General features: G+C 46.4%; 1 protein-coding gene across 1 annotated transcript in view; it reads left to right on the top strand.

Moving 5' to 3' along the window:
- The window catches only part of ARID1A (AT-rich interaction domain 1A), a 104,142-nt gene extending 87,149 nt beyond the window's left edge, over nucleotides 1–16,993 (top strand). Inside the window, exons 10-20 of the mRNA XM_049775150.1 lie at nucleotides 63–172; nucleotides 1,433–1,642; nucleotides 5,520–5,727; nucleotides 7,633–7,765; nucleotides 8,117–8,289; nucleotides 9,075–9,225; nucleotides 9,314–9,457; nucleotides 9,535–9,637; nucleotides 10,407–11,298; nucleotides 11,691–11,821; nucleotides 13,935–16,993. Of these exons, the coding sequence (XP_049631107.1) occupies nucleotides 63–172; nucleotides 1,433–1,642; nucleotides 5,520–5,727; nucleotides 7,633–7,765; nucleotides 8,117–8,289; nucleotides 9,075–9,225; nucleotides 9,314–9,457; nucleotides 9,535–9,637; nucleotides 10,407–11,298; nucleotides 11,691–11,821; nucleotides 13,935–15,665 (3,986 nt within the window). The 3' untranslated portion in view covers nucleotides 15,666–16,993. The remainder of the gene's footprint in view (nucleotides 1–62; nucleotides 173–1,432; nucleotides 1,643–5,519; nucleotides 5,728–7,632; nucleotides 7,766–8,116; nucleotides 8,290–9,074; nucleotides 9,226–9,313; nucleotides 9,458–9,534; nucleotides 9,638–10,406; nucleotides 11,299–11,690; nucleotides 11,822–13,934) is intronic.
- Nucleotides 16,994–24,182: the final 7,189 nt, after the last annotated feature.

Genomic DNA, 24,182 nt, shown 5'->3' with positions numbered 1-24,182 from the left:
TTCTTCCAGAGAGGTCTTCATATCACAAATACATTGGACAGAAATTTTTTCCTTTCTTAAAGGAATGGCAGCCAGCCCAGAGATGATGGGTCTTGGAGATGTCAAATTAACTCCAGCCACAAAGATGAATAACAAAGCAGATGGGACACCCAAGACAGAATCCAAATCCAAGGTAATGGCTTATAGTGCTGTTTTTATCATGAAGGATTAGTCCGGGGCTGGGAAGGTGGCGCTAGTGGTAAGGTGTCTGCCTTGCAAGCGCTAGCGTAGGACAGACCGCGGTTCGATCCCCCGGTGTCCCATATGGTCCCCCCAAGCCAGGAGCGATTTCTGAGCGCATAGCCAGGAGTAACCCCTGAGCGTCACCGGGTGTGGCCCAAAAACCAAAAAAAAAAAAAAAAAAAAAAAGGATTAGTCCCCTGCCCACTCCCCCCAAAATAAAAACTTGCTTGGTTTGAATTGTCTTTATTGGTCCTAAACTAAATAACATAATGATCTTACAGCCTTCTTGTGGAGGAAATACTAGACCTGCAGTCTAGAATTCTCTGTATTGCCCTCTGTGAAACTATGCCCCTATCTTCATGCATTGATAGTTTGCCATGTGCAGTTAGTTGGCTTCTTTTCAGAACAGGGATGGTTGGTAGCCAGGGTTAATAAAGGAAAGGATAGGTCTTTCAGCAAGATCAGAAACCTTAAGAGAAGGAAGAGTTTTTATTCTTTTAGTCCATCTTGTCTCCATGTATCATGTTTCTGAGTTTCTCAAACTCTGAACCAGTGTTCACTGGGGGTAGTATTGTGAGAATAGGAGTGATACTGGTGGACAAGGATTTGACAGTCTGCCCTGCTACTTAGAAGCTATGATATTGGCCTGCTTTCTGGTCTTTTAAAAGCAAGGTAGGGGCCGGAGAGATAGCCTGGAGATAAGGCATTTGCCTTGCATGCAGAAGGCCGGTGGTTCGAATCCCGGCATCCCATATGGTCCCCTGAGCCTGTCAGGAGCGATTTTAGAGCATAGAGCCAGGAGTAACCCCCTGAGCACTGCTGGGTGTGACCCAAAAACCAAAAAAAAAAAAAAAAGGCAAGGTAATTTGGACTAGAGCTGGGTTTGATCCCTGAGCACAGAGCCAGACATGTTTTCAGCACAACTGCATATGGGCCCAGCTCTCTGCATTTTCTGAAAAAGAAAGGAAATGTTATATATATGTGTGTGTGTATATATATAATGTAAAAAGTATCTGCACAGCACCATCAAGTGCTGGCTTTTTTCCTTTATAGGAACCTCTAATTCACTTACAGTTTTGCAAGGACAGGGTAGGTGTAGTAATTAACCCAGACATAAGAAACTTTCTACCACTTAATCAAGGAACTTGTAAGACCCATAACATATGATTTAATCCAGTTGATTTTTATAAATCTTGACACCCCTTTCTAGAAATCCAGTTCCTCTACGACAACCAATGAGAAGATCACGAAGTTGTATGAGCTAGGTGGTGAACCTGAGAGGAAGATGTGGGTGGACCGTTACCTGGCATTCACGGAGGAGAAGGCAATGGGCATGACAAATCTGCCTGCTGTGGGCAGGAAACCCCTAGACCTCTATCGCTTGTATGTGTCTGTGAAGGAGATTGGTGGATTGACTCAGGTGAGTACTTGGTACTTGGCTTCTGTGGTTTCAGCAAGCCTCTCTTTTAGGTACTGTGAATCATCTAGTGCTGTATTATATATCCCACACTTTCTGCTCTCTGAGTCACATACCAGTAAGCCAGGGAGCAAGGGCTTTCAGAAGGTAGAAAGCTAAGACTTTCCTTGGTATTGTATGAATTATTAGCATTAAATTTACCTTATGTCTATGGTTCCACTGAGTTGTAAAAAGTGAGAATGCATGGGCATTCTGATTCCATGGGACTTGAGTTTTAGTTGATAAGAACAAGGTTTGATGAAACTGGCCTGGCTTTGTTCTTATCCACTTACAACATATGTGCTTTAATCAGACTATTGTATAACTGCTTTGACCTCTACTTTTCTTATTTGTAGAAACAGCTGTAACATGTTAGTCTTTCCAAAACTAGAAATAATAAAGCTTCCAGCAAGATTTTTGCCACATAATTGGTCTGCTAGGAGATGGTATAAGGCATCCAGAGTAGTTGTTGACACTTTCATTCCAGGAAGCTTCCCAGTGGAAATAGGATTTTAAGAACTCTAATAGAAAGGTCGAGAAAAGAAGTAGGTGGGAAATTTAGCTACTTAGTATGGGAGATTTAGTGAGTAGATTAATTTGCTGAAAACCTGAGCTTTGCCCCTGCCTTATAAAGCAACCCAAATGGCAGACATGTGAGGCAGTGCTGGTGGCAGCACATAATGCCTTAGAAACTTTCCTTCTATATGTGTTCTATAGTCATCAAAACAGGAATCTGCTGCTGGTTTTAAGTGTAGCTGACTTCAGGTTGAGGCGCAGCAGGCCAAACCTCCTAAATCAGAAGAGGAAAACAGTTGTCACTTGCAGAAAAGAAAGTGACTGGAATGGAACCAACTAACAGTTGATTATGCATTCCTTCTCCCCTCTGGCTCTATTCCCTTCTCCCACAAAGGAAAACAAAACAAAAAGGACACATGCATATCACCATACAACTGGCATGGGAAGCAAAGAGGGCTTTTGAGGTTGACCCTGGGCTTATTCCTACCATTCTTCCTACTATTGAGTTCTCTGCAGATTTGTCCTGCCTAGAGGGAAAGAGAGGAGCATGGCCATTGGACTGATTTTGACTTGCTTTTGGTTAGGTGGATATCTAGAGTCACTGAAATACATAGGCAATCCTACTGGCAAAAGAAGATCAATACTTATTTTTTTGGGGGGGCCACACCCGGCAGTGCTCAGAGGTTACTCCTGGCATTGTGCTCAGAAATCACTCCTGGCAGGCTCTGGGGACCATATGGGATGCTGGACTTAGAACCCAGGTCTGTCCCGGTTGGCTGCTTGCAAGGCAAAAACCCTTACCATTGTACTATCACTCCTGCCCCTATCAATACTTTTTAAATGTTAGAGTTGAACCTTAAAGAAAGGGTTTCTTCTATGCCAGAAGAAAAGTACAGTGGATAAGGGGCTTTCTTTGCATGCGGCTGACCTGGAATTGATCCCAGGTATCCCATATGGTCTCCTGAGTCCCACCAGTGTGTGTCGTTCTCCCCCCCTCCCAACAAAAAAGGGTTCAGAGATAAAAGGTTGCTTTTAAAAGTGTTAGTTTGCAAGCTGGGAATGCTTTTACACATAGAGGACCAAAAATAAATGTATATGGAACCTCCCCAAAAGCAAAACATAAGTTCTAGCTTTTCTTCTGTATTTGTTGTTTGATTTTTTGGGGGGGCCATACCCAGTGCTGTTCAGGGGTTACTTCTGGTTCTGCACTCAGAAATCACTTCTGGTGGTGCTGGAGAGACCATATTAGATGTCCACGACATAATCCGGGTTGGCCACGTGCAACATCCTCCCCGTTATACTCTATACTATCTGTTTTTTTGTTTGTTTAAAGGACTTAGGTAGGATCTAGGTAGAAAGAACTATTTCAGTTGAAAGGTCAGTTGGCATGGAGATAGAAGAGTCAACAAAATTCCTGACCAAGGCTATTTCCAACCTTCAATAAGCAGCACAGGTGTTACTGCTTTTGGAAATATTCCTAGTTACTTTCCTTCCAAGTTGTTTCTCCTCTCCCCCGGCCCCCCTTTTTGCTCTTGTGTTGTTTTGGCTTAGTTTTGGGTTCACATCCGGAAGTGTTCAGGGGTTACTCCTGGCTCTGCCCTCAAGAATCTCCTGGCTGGTTCAGGGACTTGGTACCATATGTGATGCTGAGGTGGAAATTGGTTTGACTGCATTGGAGGCAAGCCACCACCCTTCACCCCACCCACATACTATATCTACAGCCCCTGCTTCATTAATCCTCTCTCTGGTACCAGATCGTAAGTTGCAAGATATTGAACTTCCTTTTTAGATTGCAATGAAAAGAGCAATGTTTTTTAAGGACTTAGATGAATGAGCTTCACAAGAGGAAGAAGGAGGGGAGACCTTCCTACTTAAAGCAAAAGACTAATTTTAGAATTGGGCCTGGTGTGTATGTAGCTGATAAAAAATATTGTGGAGATTGGGAAGTGGTCTTTGATCACTGTATCCTAATCTGAGGAAAGGAGAACGAAGGCTTGATTGTTGGGAAGGCATAAAAAAATTATATGGGGCTGGAAAGATAGTACAGAGTTATAATGCTTTTCTTACCTGAGGTCTACCCTGGTTCAGTTCCTAACACCACATATGGTCCCCTGAAATACATCATTTATAGCTCAAAAACAAAAAAGAAATAGTTATGGGTGTGGAACCTCTTGAACAATCAGAACAGTCCCTTCTGAGGGGAAGGACTTGCAGTGTTTTGTCATGGACCTACTCAAGGGAGCAGTGGCATAAGAATGTCAAATTGAGGGGCCGGAGGGATAGCACAGTGGCGTTTGCCTTGCAAGCAGCCGATCCAGGACTTAAGTTGGTTGGTTCAAATCCCGGTATCCCATATGGTCCCCTGTGCCTGCCAGGAGCTATTTCTGAGCAGATAGCCAGGAGTAACCCCTGAGCACCGCCGGGTGTGGCCCAAAAACCAAAAAACGAAAAAAAAAAAAAAGTCAAATTGGGACACTGGAAAGATAGTAAGTAGGTAAGGTACTTGCCATGCACATGGCTAACCCAGAATCCTCATACAGTTCCCTGAGCCCACCAGGAGTAAGTCTTGAGCACTTCTGGATTTAGCCTGCCCCCACCCCCAAATTAGATAAGATAACTATTTTATGTACCAGCATTTTGTTAATACCCTTATGGGTCCAAATTCTAGCCTAAATTTTAGACTCTAATATTGCTATTCAGTGTTTGTTTGTTTGTTTTTTGGTTTTTGGATCACACCCGGCGGTACATAGGGGTTACTCCTGGCTCTCTGCTCAGAAATCACTTCTGGCAGGCATGGGGGACCATATGAGATGCCGGAATTCGAGCCACCTGGGTCTGCCTCTTGCTGCGCTATCTCTCTGGTCCCAATATTTTTATTTTGAATAAATGCTGCTTAATAAAATGGTCTATAAATGAAACAACCTAAGGATTAGAGGGAAACCAATCACAAATTTGATATTTATTTTGGATTTGATACTTATCTGTCTGCTAGATGTGATTGACTTTTGCAGTTAACTAAGAAGTGATTCTATAAGGAAAAATGCCTCGGGGCCAGAGAGAGAGCATGGAGGTAAGGCATTTGCCTTTCATGCAGAAGGATGGTGGTTCGAATCCCAGCATCCCATATGGTCCCCCGAGCCTGCCAGGAGCGATTTCTGAGTGTAAAGCCAGGAATAACCCCTGAGTGCTGCCAAGTTTGACCCAAAAATCAAAAAAATAAAAAAAGGAAGAAAGAAAGAAAAAAAAAAGAAAATAACTCATAACCTGAGTAAGTTTGGGACTTATGAGCAGCAGGAGCCTAATTCTTCTGGTTGTTGTTGTATAGGTCAACAAGAACAAAAAGTGGCGGGAACTTGCAACTAACCTCAATGTTGGTACCTCAAGTAGTGCCGCCAGCTCCTTGAAAAAACAGTATATCCAGTGTCTCTATGCCTTTGAATGCAAGATTGAACGGGGAGAAGACCCACCCCCAGATATCTTTGCTGCTGCTGATTCCAAGAAGTCCCAGCCCAAGATTCAGCCTCCCTCTCCTGGTAAGAATCTAATGAGTATTCCCACCAAGGCTCACTCTTAAGTGTCTCCTTTTTCAATAGTGCATGCCACCAGGGATATGTACTGTGCCCTTCCCTATCATGGGATTTAACAGCCAAGCAGTCTACAGAATGGGCAGTGACAATTCCCTTGGGAGGTAGTCTGCAGCAGCCCTCAAGTTTTAATTTTCTTTGTGCACCTGGCAACTTGCCAAATGTTTGTAAACTAGAGTGGGAGGGACACCAAAGGAGTGGGTAAGTCTGACAAATAGCAGTAAAGCAGGGCCATCTGGGAGCTTTGGCCTACTGATGTCAGCGCCTTAGAATGCAATTCAGATTTGAGCCTGGATTCCCCAGGGAGCTGAGATGGTAATGAATGGGAAGAAGAGGGGGGTTGAGGAGGATATGAATGGAACTCTCTAATGGGAGTGCCTCTACCCACCCTCCTTTCTGATAGGAGGCTGGGGCCTGGGCAAGCAAGGAAAGGGAAGAAGGCCAGGGCTCCTAGAAGGTGGGTGTAAACACATGTGCCCTGGTGTTGACCTCTGAGGGTGTAATGAGTGCCTGAGATGACTCATCAGCTATGGAGGCCTAGGCAGTGGGATATTTGCTGCTGCGAATGGTAACTAATGGAAACATTAACTACTGGTAGTTCTGCCTGTTAACTTAGAAATTCAAACCTGAGTGGTATGACATTGTTAGATGTTCTAGATTCCCAGAGTGCAGCCAGATTAGGGAACCTTCTTAGCCTAGGATTCTAGAGACTTTAGGAACTTGTGTGCTGGTCATTTTGGGGAGAGTGGGGTTAGGGGGCCTTACCCAGCAGTGCTCGGGTTATTTCTGGTTCTGTGCTCAGGAATCACTCCTGGCAGGCAGGCTTGGGACCATATGGGATGCCAGGGATCGAACCAGGGTCGGTAGCATGCAAAGCCAAGTAAGTGCCTTACCTGCTGTACTAGTACTCCAGTCCCTTGTGTGCCAGTCTTTAAGGTTTAGATTGGGGAGGGCTAGAGAGAGTACACAGAAGGTAAAACATACAGCTGGTTTGAATCACTACCACCACATATGAACCCACACACACACACCCCAAAACAAAAGATGGTGTCCTGGGGAAGTAAGATAGTCTGGAAGCTAGGAGAGACTCCAGGAATCAGCCCCGGAGTAATGGCTTACTTAACTACTTTCTGGTCTCCTAATGTGAAGTAAGTAATAAGGAGGAGTTTGAAATGCTTTTTATTATTTGGCTTTGCAGGTCCTTTACTGATGAGTCTTTGGGGGGGGGGGGGCATACCCAGTGATGCCCAGGGATTATTCCTGGCTATAAGTTCAGAAATTGCTCTTGGCTTAGCGGACCTTATGGGATGCTGGAGGATCAAACTGTAGTCTGTCCTAGGTTAGAGCATGCAAGGCAAACGCTCTACCGCTTGCATCACCTCTCTGGCCCCTACCTACTGATTAGCTTTTTTTTTGATGAGCTTTTTTACTGATAGTTAAGCTTTGAAGAACTGTGACTTTAGAGCTGGAGAAAATAGCTCAGCCAAGGAGAGCACATGCTTTGCATTTGATTGTGGCCACACATGGTACCCTGCACACCACTAGTTATGATCTCAAAACAAAAGGGAAGAACTCTGGGCCAGAGCGATGGTGCAAGCGGTAAGGCATTTGCTTTCACTAGTCTAGGATGGACCGCAGTTCAATCATCTGGCGTCCCATATGGTCCCCCAAGCCAGGAACGATTTCTGAGCACATAGCCAGGAGTAAACCCTGAGCATCACCAGATATGGCCCAAAAACCAAAAAAGGAAAAAAATAAAAAAAGAACTCTTGACTTTTCCAAATCTTTTTCAGATAGCACATTTGTGTTTTTCAGAGTTTAATTTGCTGTTTACTCCATATCTTCTGTCCACAGCGGGATCAGGGTCTATGCAGGGGCCACAGACACCTCAGTCAACAAGCAGTTCCATGGCAGAAGGAGGAGATCTAAAGCCACCAACCCCAGCATCCACACCTCACAGTCAGATACCACCTTTACCAGGCATGAGGTAAAACTAGAACCAGGAGAGAGTGGTTTAGAGCATTCTCAATTTTTGTCCAATCATAGCCTTGTTTCTTTCTGGGGGAGGGAGAGCTCCCCATTCTACTGTTGTGCTCTTAGTCTCCTGCTGTGGCTCCTCATTTGCACAATTTTCACCTCAGTTTCTATGAGATAATTCTGAAGACTCGGTTGAGAATTACTGACTTAAGAGGTGACCTTGGGCAGAAGTGAAAATTCTCTTGCATGGCCGAAGTGGTCCCTGTTCTACCTTCCCAACAGTGACTCCCATGTGTCCAAATAGAATTGCATTAATTGGCTTTCATTTTTATGTTAATTGGCTTTTCTTATTCTGGAGCAGGAGCAATTCGGTTGGGATCCAAGATGCCTTTCCTGATGGAAGTGACCCCACATTCCAGAAGCGGAATTCCATGACTCCAAACCCTGGGTACCAACCCAGTATGAATACCTCTGACATGATGGGGCGCATGTCCTATGAGCCAAATAAGGATCCTTACAGCAGCATGAGGAAAGGTAATCAATATTACAATGTTGCCTTTGCCCTTAAAGATGACATCATGAAAACAGGGAAGGTAGGAGGCTATCTTGAGAGAGATTTATGGTGTTGGGTTTTTGTTTGTGTTTGTTTTGTTTTGTTGGGTCACACCCGCATCGCTCAGGGATTAATTTCTGGCTTTGCACTCAGAAATCGCTCCTGGCAAGCACAGGGGACCATTTGGGATGCCGGGATTTGAACCACCGTCAGTCCTGGATCGATCGACTGCGCAAGGCAAATGCCCTACTGCTGTGCTATCTCTCCGGCCCCTGGTTTATTTTATTTTTTAATAACCACTACCAGCTTTGGCTCATTGGGCCAACAGTCAAAGCAGGGTAGAGGTCCCAGAAGAAGTAAATAGATGAATAATATAAGCCATTTCTGGACCTAACCACTATCTCTCTTTATCCCTAACTCCTTTCTTATTTTCCTCTTTCTGGCATTACCTTGTCACCCTGTAACATATGTGTTCTGAGGCTGGAGCGATAGTACAGTGTGTAAGGCATCTGTCTTGCACACACCAACCCATGTTCAATCCCCCCAAACCTGCCAGGAACAAGCCCTGAACACCACTGGGTAGGACCCAAATCAAACAAACAAAAAATACAAACATGTGTTAGTTTGACCTCTCTTGAATTCGTTAGGAAAATAATAGGAACGGAGTCAAACTCTGAAGAGGGCCTGGGTCTTTGGGCCTGATGGAATGTGGGTTGCTAGGCTTGCTGAACTCTAGTTTGCTCATTGCCTTTCTTTCTGCATTTAGCTCCAGGGAGTGATCCCTTCATGTCGTCAGGACAGGGCCCCAATGGTGGGATGGGGGATCCTTACAGCCGAGCTGCTGGCCCTGGGCTGGGAAATGTGGCAATGGGACCTCGACAGCACTACCCCTATGGAGCTCCTTATGACAGAGTGAGGTAAGCATGACCCCATCTGTTCCATTCCTGTCCTGCCCTAGTACCCTACAGCTATAGTAGACTCAACCTGTTTTTCCATTATGTTTAGAACGGAGCCTGGAATAGGACCTGAGGGTAACATGGGGACTGGAGCTCCACAACCGAATCTCATGCCTTCCAACCCAGATTCGGGGATGTATTCTCCCAGTCGCTACCCTCCACAGCAGCAGCAGCAGCAGCAGCAACAACAACGGTAAGTAAATCTAGTCTCAGTGTTAAGGAGGCTCATTCTGCTATTTCCCACCCTCATCTTTTCTCTCTTTGCTGCAGACATGATTCCTATGGCAATCAGTTTTCCACTCAAGGCACCCCTTCCAGCAGCCCCTTCCCAAGCCAGCAGACCACAATGTATCAGCAGCAACAGCAGCAGCAGGTAAGGAATTCGACTATGAAGGGAACTGACACAGACTCCCATTGAAAGCTATTTCCAAAACAGAGAACAAGATGCTTTCTTGATTTTTTTTGTGTGGTTTTTGGGTCACACCCGGCAGTGCTCAGGGGAAACTCCTGGCTCCATGCTCAGAAATTGCTCCTGGCAGGCGCAGGGGACCATATGGGACGCCAGATTCGAACTGATGACCTTCTGCATGAAAGGCAAACGCCTTACCTCCATGCTATCTCTCTGGCCCCACTTACTTGATATTTTAATGTTTATTTCTCATCCAAAAAAACCAGAAAGCACACTTGCTTCCTTACAGCCTAATCTTACAAGTTCTCCAAAAGGCTTTGAAATAGCCCTTATTTTGATTTTATTTTTTTGAGCTTGTCTACCTTTTTCTATTTAGAGTACAGATGAGCTAGAGAGCAAATTCAGAAAACATGTTCAAAAGATAACTTTTTTTTTTATTTTTCCGATTTTTGGGTCACACCCGGCAGCGCTCAGGGGTTACTCTTTGCACTATGCTCAGAAGTCACCCCTGACAGGCACAGGGGAACATATGGGATTCGAACCACCATCCTTCTGCATAAAAGGCAAATGCCTTACCTCCGTGTTATCTCTCCGGCCCCCAAAAGATACTTTCTAACAGTGATTTCTTTGTTTCCCCAAATTCTAAGGTATAGCCACCCAATTACTGGTTTAAACTGTGGGTCTTGGGTCCCTGAGTGTCATATTAATTTTCCTTCAACTTGCCCCATCTTAGAATTACAAGCGGCCAATGGATGGCACTTATGGTCCTCCTACCAAGCGACATGAAGGAGAGATGTACAGCGTGCCATACAGCACGGGGCAGGGGCAGGCCCAGCAGCAGCAGTTGCCCCCTGCCCAGCCCCAGCCCTCCAGCCAGCAACAAGCTGCCCAGCCTTCCTCTCAGCAAGATGTGTACAACCAGTATGGCAATGCCTATCCTGCCACTGCCACAGCTGCTGCTGAGCGCCGACCAGCAGGCGGCCCTCAGAACCAGTTTCCATTCCAATTTGGCCGAGACCGTGTCTCTGCACCCCCTGGCTCTACTGCCCAGCAGAACATACCACCACAAATGATGGGTGGTCCCATACAGGGATCGGCTGAGGTTGCTCAGCAAGGCACTATGTGGCAGGGTCGTAATGACATGACCTACAATTACGCCAATAGGCAGAACACAGGTTCTGCCCCCCAGGGCCCTGCCTATCATGGTGTGAACCGAACAGATGAAATGCTGCACACAGATCAGAGGGCCAACCATGAAGGTCCATGGCCTTCCCATGGCACACGCCAACCCCCATATGGCCCATCTGCTCCTGTGCCCCCCATGACAAGGCCCCCTCCATCCAACTACCAGCCCCCACCAAGCATGCAGAATCACATTCCTCAGGTATCTAGCCCCGCTCCCCTGCCCCGTCCAATGGAGAATCGTACCTCTCCAAGCAAGTCTCCATTCCTGCACTCTGGGATGAAGATGCAGAAGGCAGGTCCTCCAGTACCTGCCTCACACATAGCACCTGCCCCTGTGCAACCTCCCATGATACGGCGGGACATCACCTTCCCACCTGGCTCTGTTGAAGCCACACAACCTGTGTTGAAGCAGAGGCGGCGACTCACGATGAAAGACATCGGTAAGAAGACCCTCTGATTGGCTTACTTCCCATTGTTCTCTCCATCCTTATATTCATTGTAAAGTTAAAGCTAGTCAATTGTTGGCTAAAAAGAGCCAAAATCAACTGATCTGTGCAAGTTGGGGACCTGGGTTAGGGACATTAATAGCATTTTAAACCACAGAATCTCAAAAAAATGTCTAAAGCCAAAATCTTTGGGTAAGAAGGAATCAACTGATCTCAGACTTTACTGGAAGTAATCATCATGTGGTGATGGTCCTCAGAAAACCTAGAAGTCTTAAAATGATAAATTGGTACCATCTACCAAATAAGAACCTCTTTCCTACCATATGTGATCTTTAGAATGGGCTAATACTGGGAGTAGGGATGGTCCATATGGTGATTTATTTCAGGAACCCCAGAGGCATGGCGGGTAATGATGTCCCTCAAGTCTGGATTGCTGGCAGAGAGCACGTGGGCATTAGACACCATCAACATCCTGCTATATGATGACAATAGCATCATGACCTTCAACCTCAGTCAGGTGAGAACAAATACCAGGGGAAGTTTGGGAGAATCTGGAGTCTTGAAATTAATAATGCTAAGTGAAGGAATTAAGGTAGTCTCAGCCAACATGGCCACATCTCTTCTCTGACATATGCTATCACTTGCTGGTATTTTTCATGCCAATGCTTTGATTCTCTGCCAGTAATTGGCCTTTGCCATGGGCCCACAATACAGAAAACAATGTAGGGTTGACTTCGAAGGAAATTAGGGAGAAACTTTTGGATTTTTGTTTTGGGACCACTCCTGGTGGGCTTGTGGAGACCATATGGGATGCTAGGGATTGAACTCAGGTTGAATGCGTGCAAGGCAGAAAAAATGTCCTACCCACTGTAATCACTTAAAGGTAAAAAGTGCAGAAGAGTCAGTTGATGTTAGTGAGGACATCATATTTTCTACCAAGAAGAACCTATAGTTTTTACAGTGAGCAAACTTAAATTTTGGTAGGGCTGGGGGACTGAGACCAGATCCAGTGATATTTAAGGTTACTCCTGGCATTATTACTTCAGGCATTATTCCTGTTGGTGTTCAGGGGATCATAATGTGGTACAGGGGGTTGAATTGAGGTTGGCCCTATACTCATTAAGCACTTTAACCCCTGTACTATCTCTCTGGATATGTACATGACAAGTACCTTAAAGGGTCAGAAACAATACAGCAGATAATGTGTTTGCCTTGCACATGACGAATGTGAGTTTAATCCCCAGCATCCTCATTTGGTCCCTTGAGCACTACCAGGTATGGTCTCTGGAAAACTCAAAGATGTACCTTGATGGGACCAGAGCGATAGTGCAGCGGTAGGGCATTTGCCTTGCACGCAGCTGACCCAGGGCAGACCTTGTTTCGATCCCCAGCGTCCTATATGGTCCCCCAAAGCAGGAGCGATTTCTGAGCACCTAGCCAGGAGTAGCCCCTGAGCATCACCAGGTGTAACCCAAAAACAAAAAATAAATAAAACAAAAAAAGGTGTGCCTTGAGTTTTTTCAAAGGCTGGGATGTTTCTGCTAAACTATTCTACTCTTTTATTTGATAATCCTTATCACTATGTTTATCTATTGTGGGGGGTGAAGAGTGTATTATAGTTAATCATTCCCCACTTTGTCCCAAAAATCCTTACTATTTGTTTCATAATAACCTTCTAAGGTAAATGTATTTATAAATGATTCTTTCCCAGATTGTCATAGCTCTTAATAGTCTTTTTATGGGGCCGGGCGGTGGCGCTGGAGGTAAGGTGCCTGCCTTGCCTGCGCTAGCCTAGGACGGACTGTGGTTCGATTCCCCGGCGTCCCATATGGTCCCCCAAGAAGCCAGGAGCAACTTCTGAGCGCATAGCCAGGAGTAACCCCTGAGCGTCACAGGGTGTGGCCCAAAAACCAAAAAAAAAAAAATAGTCTTTTTATTCTAAAACTTGACTTTTATGTCCTTACATATTATTTTCTCCCACGAGAAATAGAAGGAATCAATCAAATATTGATTGAGCAAGTTTTATTTACCAGGCATTTGACATAACTCCTTTTAAGGCTTCAGAACAATCTTCTAAAGTTTAGGAGTTTTCAGGGTTTCCAGTGGAAAGGTGGAAAAGCTACAATTTAAATCATATGGCTAATTCCAGAAAAGACTATTGAGCATGATTCATGAAATATTGGGAGCTTAGAGAAGAGAGCATATGAACACACCTAACCATACAGCATAGTCCAGATTCCTTTTGGAAGCTCTTGTCTTGCATAAACTCAGGCTCACTTACAGCATTATCATGTAGAAAGACAGTGTCTTTAAAGGGAAAGTAGCAGGAACCATATATAGGAAATTGGGCTTGGTGTAGAAAAGTAACTGGGTTGGGAAAAGGGAGACTGAGAGATTGATAACCTGGTAGGTAAGATGCAGAGCTGTTCATAGTTTTCATCCTATTGTGAGGATACTTAAGTGATAGTAGGTTGGTACTTAGTATGGATGAGAAGGAACAATTCAGCTTCTCCCAATGATATCAATGACTAAGCTTTGAGGAAGAAATGAATCTTTTGGGAGGGCTCTCACATCTAAGGGTTTTTTTTGTTTTCTTTTTCTCAATTTATTTTCTCCTCTTTATCTTTTAGCTCCCAGGGTTGCTAGAGCTTCTTGTGGAATATTTCCGACGTTGCCTGATTGAGATCTTTGGCATTTTAAAGGAGTATGAGGTGGGTGACCCAGGGCAGAGAACACTACTGGACCCTGGGAGATTTAGCAAAGCATCTAGTCCAGCCCCTGTAGAGGGGGAAGAGGAGGAAGATCTTCTAGGTCCTAACCTAGAAGAGGAAGAAGAGGAAGAAGTAGCTGAAAATGATGAAGAGATGGCCTTTTCTGGCAAGGATAAGGAAGCCTCAGAGAATAGTGAGGAAAAACTAATTAGTAAGTTTGATAAGCTTCCAGTTAAAATTGTGCAGAAGAACGACCCGTTTGTGGTTGACTGCTCTGATAAGCTTGGGCGAGTACAGGAATTTGACAGTGGCCTGCTGCACTGGCGGATTGGTGGAGGAGACACCACTGAGCATATCCAGACCCACTTTGAGAGCAAGACAGAGCTGCTGCCTACCCGGCCTCAGGGGTCCTGCCCACCAGTCCCCCGGAAACATGTCATAGCCATGGAGAATATGCCAGGGACAACAGAGCAGGAGGGGCCCCCACTAGATGGCCTTCCAGAAAAACGGATCACAGCCACTATGGATGACATGTTGTCCAGCCGGTCTAGCACATTGACCGAAGAGGGAGCTAAGAATGCAGAAGCAACCAAGGAGAGCAGCAAGTTTCCATTCAGCATCAGTCCAGCACAGAGCCATCGGAACATCAAGATCCTAGAGGATGAACCTCACAGTAAAGATGAAACCCCACTGTGTACCCTTCTGGACTGGCAGGATTCCCTTGCCAAGCGCTGTGTCTGTGTCTCCAATACCATCCGAAGCCTGTCGTTTGTGCCAGGTAACGACTTTGAGATGTCCAAACACCCAGGGCTGCTGCTGATTCTGGGCAAGCTGATTCTACTACATCACAAACATCCAGAACGGAAGCAGGCACCACTAACTTATGAGAAGGAGGAGGAGCAGGACCAAGGGGTGAGCTGCAACAAGGTAGAGTGGTGGTGGGACTGCTTGGAGATGCTCCGGGAAAACACCTTGGTCACGCTCGCCAACATCTCGGGGCAGTTGGACCTCTCCCCATATCCAGAGAGCATTTGTCTGCCTGTCCTGGATGGACTCCTTCACTGGGCAGTCTGCCCTTCAGCTGAAGCCCAGGACCCTTTCTCGACCCTGGGCCCCAATGCTGTCCTCTCCCCCCAGAGACTGGTCTTGGAAACCCTCAGTAAACTCAGTATCCAGGACAACAATGTGGACCTGATCCTGGCCACACCCCCCTTCAGTCGTCTGGAGAAGTTGTATAGCACCATGGTGCGCTTCCTCAGTGACCGAAAGAACCCGGTATGCCGGGAGATGGCTGTGGTACTGTTGGCCAACCTGGCACAGGGTGACAGCCTGGCAGCCCGTGCCATTGCAGTACAGAAGGGCAGCATTGGTAACCTCTTGGGCTTCTTGGAGGACAGCCTCGCTGCTACACAATTCCAGCAGAGCCAGGCTAGCCTGCTCCATATGCAGAACCCACCCTTTGAGCCAACTAGTGTGGACATGATGCGGCGAGCTGCCCGTGCGCTGCTGGCCCTGGCCAAGGTGGACGAGAACCACTCAGAGTTCACGCTGTACGAATCACGGCTGTTGGACATCTCGGTATCACCATTGATGAACTCATTGGTTTCACAAGTCATTTGTGATGTACTGTTTTTGATTGGCCAGTCATGACAGCCGTGGGACACCTCCCTCCCTGTGTGTGTGTGCGCGTGTGGAGAACTTAGAAACTGACTGTTGCCCTTTATTTATGCAAAACCACCTCAGAATCCAGTTTACCCTGTGCTGTCCAGCTTCTCCCTTGGGGAAAAAAGTCTCTCCTGTTTCTTGTTCCTCTGCCCTCCCTTCCCACACCTTTCTGTTCCTTGTCCTCACCTTACTCCCCTCAGGACCCAAACCTATTTGAAAAGACAAAGCTCTGCCTACATAGAAGACTTTTTTATTTTAACCAAAGTTACTGTCGTTTACAGTGAGTTTGGGGAAAAAAAAGTAAAATAAAATGGCTTTCCCGGCTCTTGCATCAACGGGATGCCTCATTTCATAACTTTTTAATGGTTAAAAAAAAGGAAAAACACAAAAAAAAAAAACCTCTGAAGGACAAAAAAGATGACTGCTGAACTGTGCGTGGTTTATTGTACATTCACAATCTTGCAGGAGCTGAGAAGTTCGCAGTTGTGAACAGACCCTGTTCACTGGAGAGGCCTGTGCAGTAGAGTGTAGACCCTTTCATGTACTGTACTGTACACCTGATACTGTAAACATACTGTAATAATAATGTCTCACATGGAAACAAGAGAAAACGCTGGGTCAGCAGCAAGCTGTAGTTTTTAAAAATGTTTTTAGTTAAACGTTGAGGAGAAAAAAAAAAGGCTTTTCCCCCAAAGTATCATGTGTGAACCTACAACACCCTGACCTCTTTCTCTCCTCCTTGATTGTATGAATAACCCTGAGATCACCTCTTAGAACTGGTTTTAACCTTTAGCTGCAGCGGCTGCGCTGCCACGTGTGTATATATATGATGTTGTACATTGCACATACCCTTGGAGCCCCACAGTTTGGTCCCCCTCCCAGCTACCCCTTTATAGTATGACGAGTTAATAAGTTGGTGACCTGCACAAAGCGAGACACAGCTATTTAATCTCTTGCCAGACATCGACCCTCTTGGTGCGATGCTGTACAGGTCTCTGTAAAAAGTCCTTGCTGTCTCAGCAGCCAATCAACTTATAGTTTTATTTTTTCTGGGTTTTTGTTTTGTTCTGTTTTCTTTCTAATCGAGGTGTGAAAAAGTTCTAGGTTCAGTTGAAGTTCCTGATGAAGAAACACAATTGAGATTTTTTCAGTGATAAAATCTGCATATTTGTATTTCAAACAATGTAGCTAAAACTTGATGTAAATTCCTCCTTTTTTCCTTTTTTGGCTTAATGAATATCATTTATTCAGTATGAAATCTTTATACTATATGTTCCACGTGTTAAGAATAAATGTACATTAAATCTTGGTAAGACGTTTGTGAGGCTTTTTACTATTTTTAAACTCTGAAAATTTTCCCCATTGTGGGAGGAAAGTAGGGCTCTCAAATGTGCTTTGGTGCCTTCGCTTTAATACCCTGAATCTCTTCATTTCTGTACCCATTTCATGTTCCCATTTCATTCCAAATCTAAGAAAGTACTGAGATGGTTTCACTGGCAAGAGGAATTCTAGGGATAAGAAGGACGTTATCCTCTTGAAATCAATGGGCTTTAGATAAAGAAATGGGTGAAACTTGAAAAAAATTGTGAACCCAGGTTCAGTTTCTAGCATCCCATATGATCCTGAGACCACCAGTAGTAAGCCCTGAGCACTGCTGAGTGTGGCCCAAACACCAAAAAAAAATTTTTTTTGTTTGTTTTTTTGGGCCACACCCATTTGATGCTCAGGGGTTACTCCTGGCTAAGCGCTCAGAAATTGTCCCTGGCTTGGGGGGACCATATGGGACACCAGGGGATCGAACCACGGTCCTTCCTTGGCTAGCGCTTGCAAGGCAGACACCTTACCTCTAGTGCCACCTCGCCGGCCCCCCAAAATTTTTTTGTTTGGGGCAACACCTTGTAGTGGTCAGAGCTTACCTGTAGCTCTGTACTCAGGTCATTCTGGCAGTGCTTGGTTTGGAGACCATTTATTTCTCCAGATTAGTTCTCACTATTCTAAATTAATGCATTCAGCTGTCTTTTGGTGTGGGGAGCCACACTTGGTGACACTCAGCGGTTACTCCTGGCTATACGCTCAGAAATTGCTCCTGGCTTGGAAAACCATATAGGACGCCTGGGGATCGAACCGCGGGGTCTGCTGCTTGCAAGGCAAATGCCCTACCACTGTGCCATTGCTCTGGCCCCTCAGCTGTCTTCTTGATATCTTTGGAAGTTTAAACAGCCCAGGCTAAAATGCCCTGTCTTGGGGCTGGAGTGATAGCACAGTGGTGGAGCGTTTGCCTTGCACGCTACTGACCCAGAATGGACCCAGGTTCAATCCCTGGCATTCCATATGGTCCCTTGAACCCACCAGAAGCGATTTCTGAGAGCAAACAGAGCCAGGAGTGGCCCAAAAACAAACAAACAAAAAAAAAATGTGGGGGGCCGGAGTGGTAGCACAGTGGTAGAGCATTTTCCTTTTAGTCGGCTGACCCAGGACATAGGTTCGATCTCCAGCATCCCATATGGTCCTCCATGCCTGCTAGGAGTAACCCCTGAGCGCTGTCGGGTGTTACCCAAAAAACAAATTTAAAAAAAAACAAGGGTTCGGAGTGGTGGCACTAGAGGTAAAGTGTCTGCCTTGCAAGAGCTAGCCTAGGACTGACCGCGGTTTGCTCCCCCGCCATCCCATATGTCCCCCAAGCCAGGAGCGATTTCTGAGCCAGGAGTAACCCCTGAGCGGCACTGGGTGTGCCCCCCCCAAAAAAAATAGAATTACTCCTGACTCTATACTCAGAAATTACCCTTGGGAGGGGCCTGAAGCAATAACCGCCATAGGGCATTTGCCTTGCATGCGGCAGACCCGGGATGGATCTGGGTTTGATCCCTGACATTCTATATGGTCTCCGGAGCCTGCCAGGAGCAATTTCTGAGTCTAGAGCCAGGAGTAACCCCTAAGTGCCGCTGGGTGTGGCTCAAAAAAAAAAAGACCCTTGGCAGGTTCAAGGGACCATGTGGGATGCCGGGGATCTGACCCGGGTTGGCCATGTGCAAGGCAAATGTTCTACCCATTGTGCTACCGATCTGGCCCTGAAAGAAATGTTTCTAAATGGCTGTTTCAGCTAGACACATATATCTCTTGAATACCTACTTATGTGCCAGCCAAATAATCCTACAAACCCAAACCTGTGAGGTCAGTATTCTGGCTTCCGTTTTACAGATGTGGAAACAAGATGCCCTGATACCAGGAGTAACAGCCTAATGAGTTCAGAAAACAGAACAGTAGATAAGATACTTGCCAACCCAGGTCTGATTCCCAGCACCCCTATAAGGTTCCCCAAGTCCCACCAGAACTGTGCTCTGAAAACTGTCAGGTGTAGCTTCCCCCCAAAAAATACTTGGAATAGTTTTTTGGTTTGGGGTCACACCTGGCAGCACTCAAGGGTTATTCCTGGCTCTGAGCTAGAAATTGCTCCTGGCAGGCTCAGGGGACCATATGGGATGCTGGGAATCAAATCGGGGTTCGTTCTGTGTTGGCCACGTGCAAGGCAAACGAATGCCCTACGGCTGTGCTAATTGCTCTGGCCTCACTTATAATAGTTTTGATAAGATGTCAATAGTATGGTTATAAATATTTGAGTTAGAGACAGTAATGAATAGAGGGGGGAATAAATTTTTTCACTGTGATACTTTCCTAGGACTCCTAGAAAAAAAGCTTTCCAGATCTATATTTTGATGAAAATTGCTTTCGTTTATTTTTTCCTTGGATCCCCTTAAATTTCATTTTCTAGTCTAGGGACCAGAGTAATAGCATGGCGATAGGGCGTTTGCACATGGCCAATCCAGGTTCGATCCTCAGCATCCCATGGTTCCCTGAGCCTGTCAGGAGTGATTTCTGAACACAGAGCTGGGAGTAACCCGAGTGCCGCCAAAAAGAACCCAACATTTTCTAGTCTAGAAATCCTATTTCTGGGCTGTATTTGGAGCATCACTGAGGAGTTTGCTTTCCTAGGTACCTTTCATCTGTTCTGCAATGCAAGAGAAACCGAACTTTCTCCAGTTTCTAACTGGAGTCTTCATGTTGAGAGACCTGCTAGTCACTGAGCATGAGTAATTTGCTTTTGAGAAGTAGAGAACCTCCCACTAGAGAACCCACGGGTGTGGTGGTATGGGGAGCATTTCTTTTCTCAGGCTCCTCCCCCTCCAGTTCTCCCAAATAACCTTAACCTTCTTTCATAGCTGGAGAGCTGCCAAGTGAGACCTAAACTATATATAGTCACACCCGGCAGCGCTCAGGGGTTACTCCTGGCTCTACACTCAGAAATCACTCCTGGCAGATTGGGGGGACCATATGGGATGCTGGGATTTGAACCACCGTCCTTCCGCATGCAAGGCAAACGCTTTACCTCCATGTTATCTCTCCCAGCCCCTAAACAATACTTTCAACCTCATTGGTTCTCTTGCCTTATGGCCACTGCCATCCCCAAGTGTCTAAGGCTCTGGATAAGGCTCATTCCACTAGACCGCTCAGTGGAGTCAAGGTTTTCAAACTACTGGGCTGGAGTGATATAGCACAGTGGTAGGGCATTTTCCTTGCACGCTGCTGACTCAGTACTGACTCAGTTTCGATCCGGCATCCCATATGGTCCCCTGAGCCTGCCAAGAGCGATTTCTCAGCGCAGAGCCAGGAGTAACTTTCGAGCACTGCCGGGTGTGCCACCCTCACCCCCCAAAAAGGTTTTGTAACTAACTTACTAAACTAAAAGAAGTGTCCATGGGCTTTGGGCTTTAATTCCTTTAAGTGGGAGGCAGGACAGCATTTCCTAGGGTACAAGGGTCTCTCCAAATGAAACAAGAAGTCAAAAATGTCCAAGATTGAAATGCCATTCCAACATCCTTGGAAACTGACATTGAATGCCCACTTATCCAAAGTAAAAAGTAGCATAAAGTTGTGGTAGGGTGAGGCCAGACCGATAGCACAGAGGTAAGGCATTTGCCTTGCACGCAGCAAATCCAGGACAGATGTGCAGTGGTGGTTCGAATCCTAGCATCCCATATGGTCCCCCAAGCCTGGAGTGATTTCTGAGCGCATAGCCAGGAGTAACCCCTGAGCATCACTGGGTGTGGCCCAAGAAGCAAAAGAAAAGGTTGTGATAGGGCACCGGTACCTGTCATCTCTGGCATGAACCCTGCCTACAAACTATTGGCAGGAAGAGTATCAGAGGCCAATGTGGTCATTTTCTTTTTTTGTTTTTGTTTGGGGGGGGCACACCAGGCAGTGGTCAGGGGTTACCCCTGGCTCTATGCTCAGAAATTGCTCCTGGCAGGCTTGGGGACTATATGAGATCCCGGGATTCGAACCACTGTCCTGCATGCAAGGCTAATGCCCTACCTCCATGTTATTTCTATGGCCCCCAATGTGGTCATTTTCATTCCATAATAGTATAGCTTCAAAGCCATGCCCAGGCCAGCTCAGGGGTTACTCCTGGCTCATCATTTCCATAAGAGTAGAGGAGCCATAAAAAGTTCAATGTGTGAAAACTGAACTGAGAAAAGAGAGGGCAGTTCTGCCCAGCTGTGACCAAGACCATCTCCAATGGCAAGAAGCAAGAATAAGGCAAGATAACTAAAGAATGAGTTGTCAGTTTGCTCCAGGTTAATACTCCATGAGAATTACCAAATTACCTTCTCTACCTCAAGTGTGAGCATACTTATTACCCTTTTTTCAAACGTATTATATTAAGCACTATAAAATTTGTTTTTGCGGGCCGGGAGAGATCTCACAGCGGTGTTTGCCTTGCAAGCAGCCGATCCAGGACCAAAGGTGGTTGGTTCAAATCTCAGTGTCCCATATGGTCCCCTGTGCCTGCCAGGAGCTATTTCTGAGCAGACAGCTAGGAGTAACACCTGAGCACCGCCAGGTGTGGCCCCCCCCAAAAAAATTTTTTTTTGTTTTTGCTTGTTTGTTTTGGTAGAGGAGCAACATACTGGCAGTGCTCAGGACTTCTTTTTTATTTTTAATTTTTTTTGGGGGCCACACCCGGCGATGCTCAGGGGTTACTCCTGGCTGTCTGCTCAGAAATAGCTCCTGGCAGGCACGGGGGACCATATGGGACACCGGGATTCGAACCAACCACCTTTGGTCCTGGATCGGCGCTTGCAAGGCAAACGCCACTGTGCTATCTCTCCGGGCCCACTTAGGACTTCAAACCGTGTACTAAGGCATCAATTCCTGGCAGTGATCAGGATACTATCTGGGGTGCCAGTATCTAATAACTCATTTTGGCCACATGCAAGGCAAGAACCCTACCCACTATACAGTCATTCCCGCCCCAATAAAATCCTTTAGATATAATCTAGAGGCCGGAGAGATAGCAAGGAGGAAGGGCGTTTGCCTTGCATGCAGAAGGACGGTGGTTCGAATCCCGGCATCGCATATGGTCCCCCCTGTCTGCCAAGGGCGATTTCTTAGCGCAGAACCAGGAGTAACCCCTGAGCGCTGCTGTGTGTGACCCAAAAATAAAAAAGATATAATCGGAGGGAGGGAGAGATAGCACTGCCATAGGCATTTGCCTTGCATGCAGCTAACCTGGGAGAAACCTGATTCGAGGCACCCATATGGTCCCCCAGCCTGCCATAGACGATTTCTGAATGCAGAGCCTGGAGTAATTCCTGAGTTCTGCCGGGTGTGACCCAGAAACAAAAAATAAAAATAGGGCCCGGAGAGATAGCACAGCGACCTTTGCCTTGCAAGGAGCTGATCCAGGACCAAAGGTGGTTGGTTCGAATCCCGGTGTCCCATATGGTACCCCGTGCCTGCCAGGAGCTATTTCTGAGCAGACAGCCAGGAGTAACCCCTGAGCACCGCCGGGTGTGGCCCAAAAACCAAAAACCAAAAAAAAAAAAAAAAATAAAAAAATAAAAAAAATAAAAATAAATAAATAAATAAACCCTGCCCGGAGTCATTCCTGAGCACAGAGCCCTGAACACTGTAGGATGTGGCAAAAAAAAAAGGTAGTCAGGTTCAAGGAAGAGGAAAGTTGTAAAATCTAGAATTCTATTAAGTGATAGTTTATATTACTTAGTTTGGGGATTTGTATTATAAATTGTTTTTGGTGGTAGATGGTGTTATGTTTCTTAATGGAGATGGCTGTAAAGTTGGATAGTCTTGTGACCTGGGTAATATCTGTCTCCCTGAGTCCCACAGTACCGGTTGCTTTGCTGTCTCCCTGCACAGAAGCAGGCTCCATTTTACTGCTGACTTAAAAGCAGCCAGGAACGAGCGAGCGAGTGAGCTAGTCTCCTCCACAATCTTCTCACAGCCTAGATCCCCCTCCTAATGTACATGGTAGTCTTCCAGTGGAAAAGGAAGGAATTTGAGAGCCTAAGGTTCAATCTCCTTGTTTTCCTGAGGTAGCAAGCTGGAGGCAGAAAATGAAACAGGAAACTGAGCCGGAGGGGGGCGGGGTGGGTTAGCAGAAAAGGAGAGGAGAAATTGCAGGCAAGGTCTGGACAAAGTTCTGTCTTAAAGGGAGACAGTTCAGCTTTTAGAAATCATACTGACTTGTCACAAGAGACCCCTGTCCTTTTTACAAACAGATTATTGAGGGAATTTGTGGACAGAAGGGGGGTGGTCAGAAATGAATGTCTCTTTCCTTGTGAATTCACAAAGCAAGGCCAGTTCATGTCTCCCATTTGGTCTGCAAACAAAAAGCTGCTTGGAGTCTCACAGACTTCGAGAGATGAAAGCCACAACCTTAGACCCCTAACAGAAGTACGCCTGGGGGCCAGAGAAATAGTACAGCAAGCAGGCCACTTGGCCAGGAATGACCTGGGTTCAAGTCGCAGCACTCCATATGATCCCCATACCCCCTCATCCCTAAATAGAGTGATCCCGGAAAGCACATCCCGGGCTCACTCACAAGGCTCTCAAACGAACACGTGCGTGTTACTGAAAAAAAAAAAAAAAAAAACAAAAACAAAAAAAAACAAAAAACCAACAACGTGGGGTTAGTCTCAAACTCCATCTCCCGTGCTTCTCCAGCACACGCCTAGCACTACCAGCGTGAGGGCGACTGAGGCCCCTAGGCCTAGGGGAGTTGGAAAGAATCGGAAGATAGGGTGCCCCCTCCCCAACCGACACAGGGCGGGCGGGCTGGGCCGGCGATAGCCAGCGATCGCTCTTTGTTCCCACCCTGGAGGAGCTGGGGCGCAAGATAAGCCCCTCCCTCGGCGCCGGGCTGTGGCCGGGGCGAACTCCAGGACCCTCCCGCTGCGCTGCGCTGCGTGGGGCGGCCGATAACCGAAACCGCAGGCTCCTCGGATCCTGAGAAACGAGAACCCCACCAGCGGGGCGGCTCTCTTCTATCTGCTTCCTCTGTGGAGGCGCCGAGTTGTTCTAACAGTTTCCGTTACGGGGACCCACCGGCTGTTCCTCCCCAACAGACAGACGGTTTCGGGGAATTGGCGGCCTGGCCTCCCTCTTCCCTTTGGGGCCACCCCGAGGGAAGAAATTGCCCGAATG

This window comes from Suncus etruscus, chromosome 6 (assembly GCF_024139225.1).
Source record: "Suncus etruscus isolate mSunEtr1 chromosome 6, mSunEtr1.pri.cur, whole genome shotgun sequence".
NCBI classification, from domain to species: Eukaryota; Metazoa; Chordata; class Mammalia; order Eulipotyphla; family Soricidae; genus Suncus; species Suncus etruscus.
The sequence above is the reverse complement of the archived record's forward strand: the minus strand, read 5'-3'. Positions and strand labels throughout refer to the sequence as shown.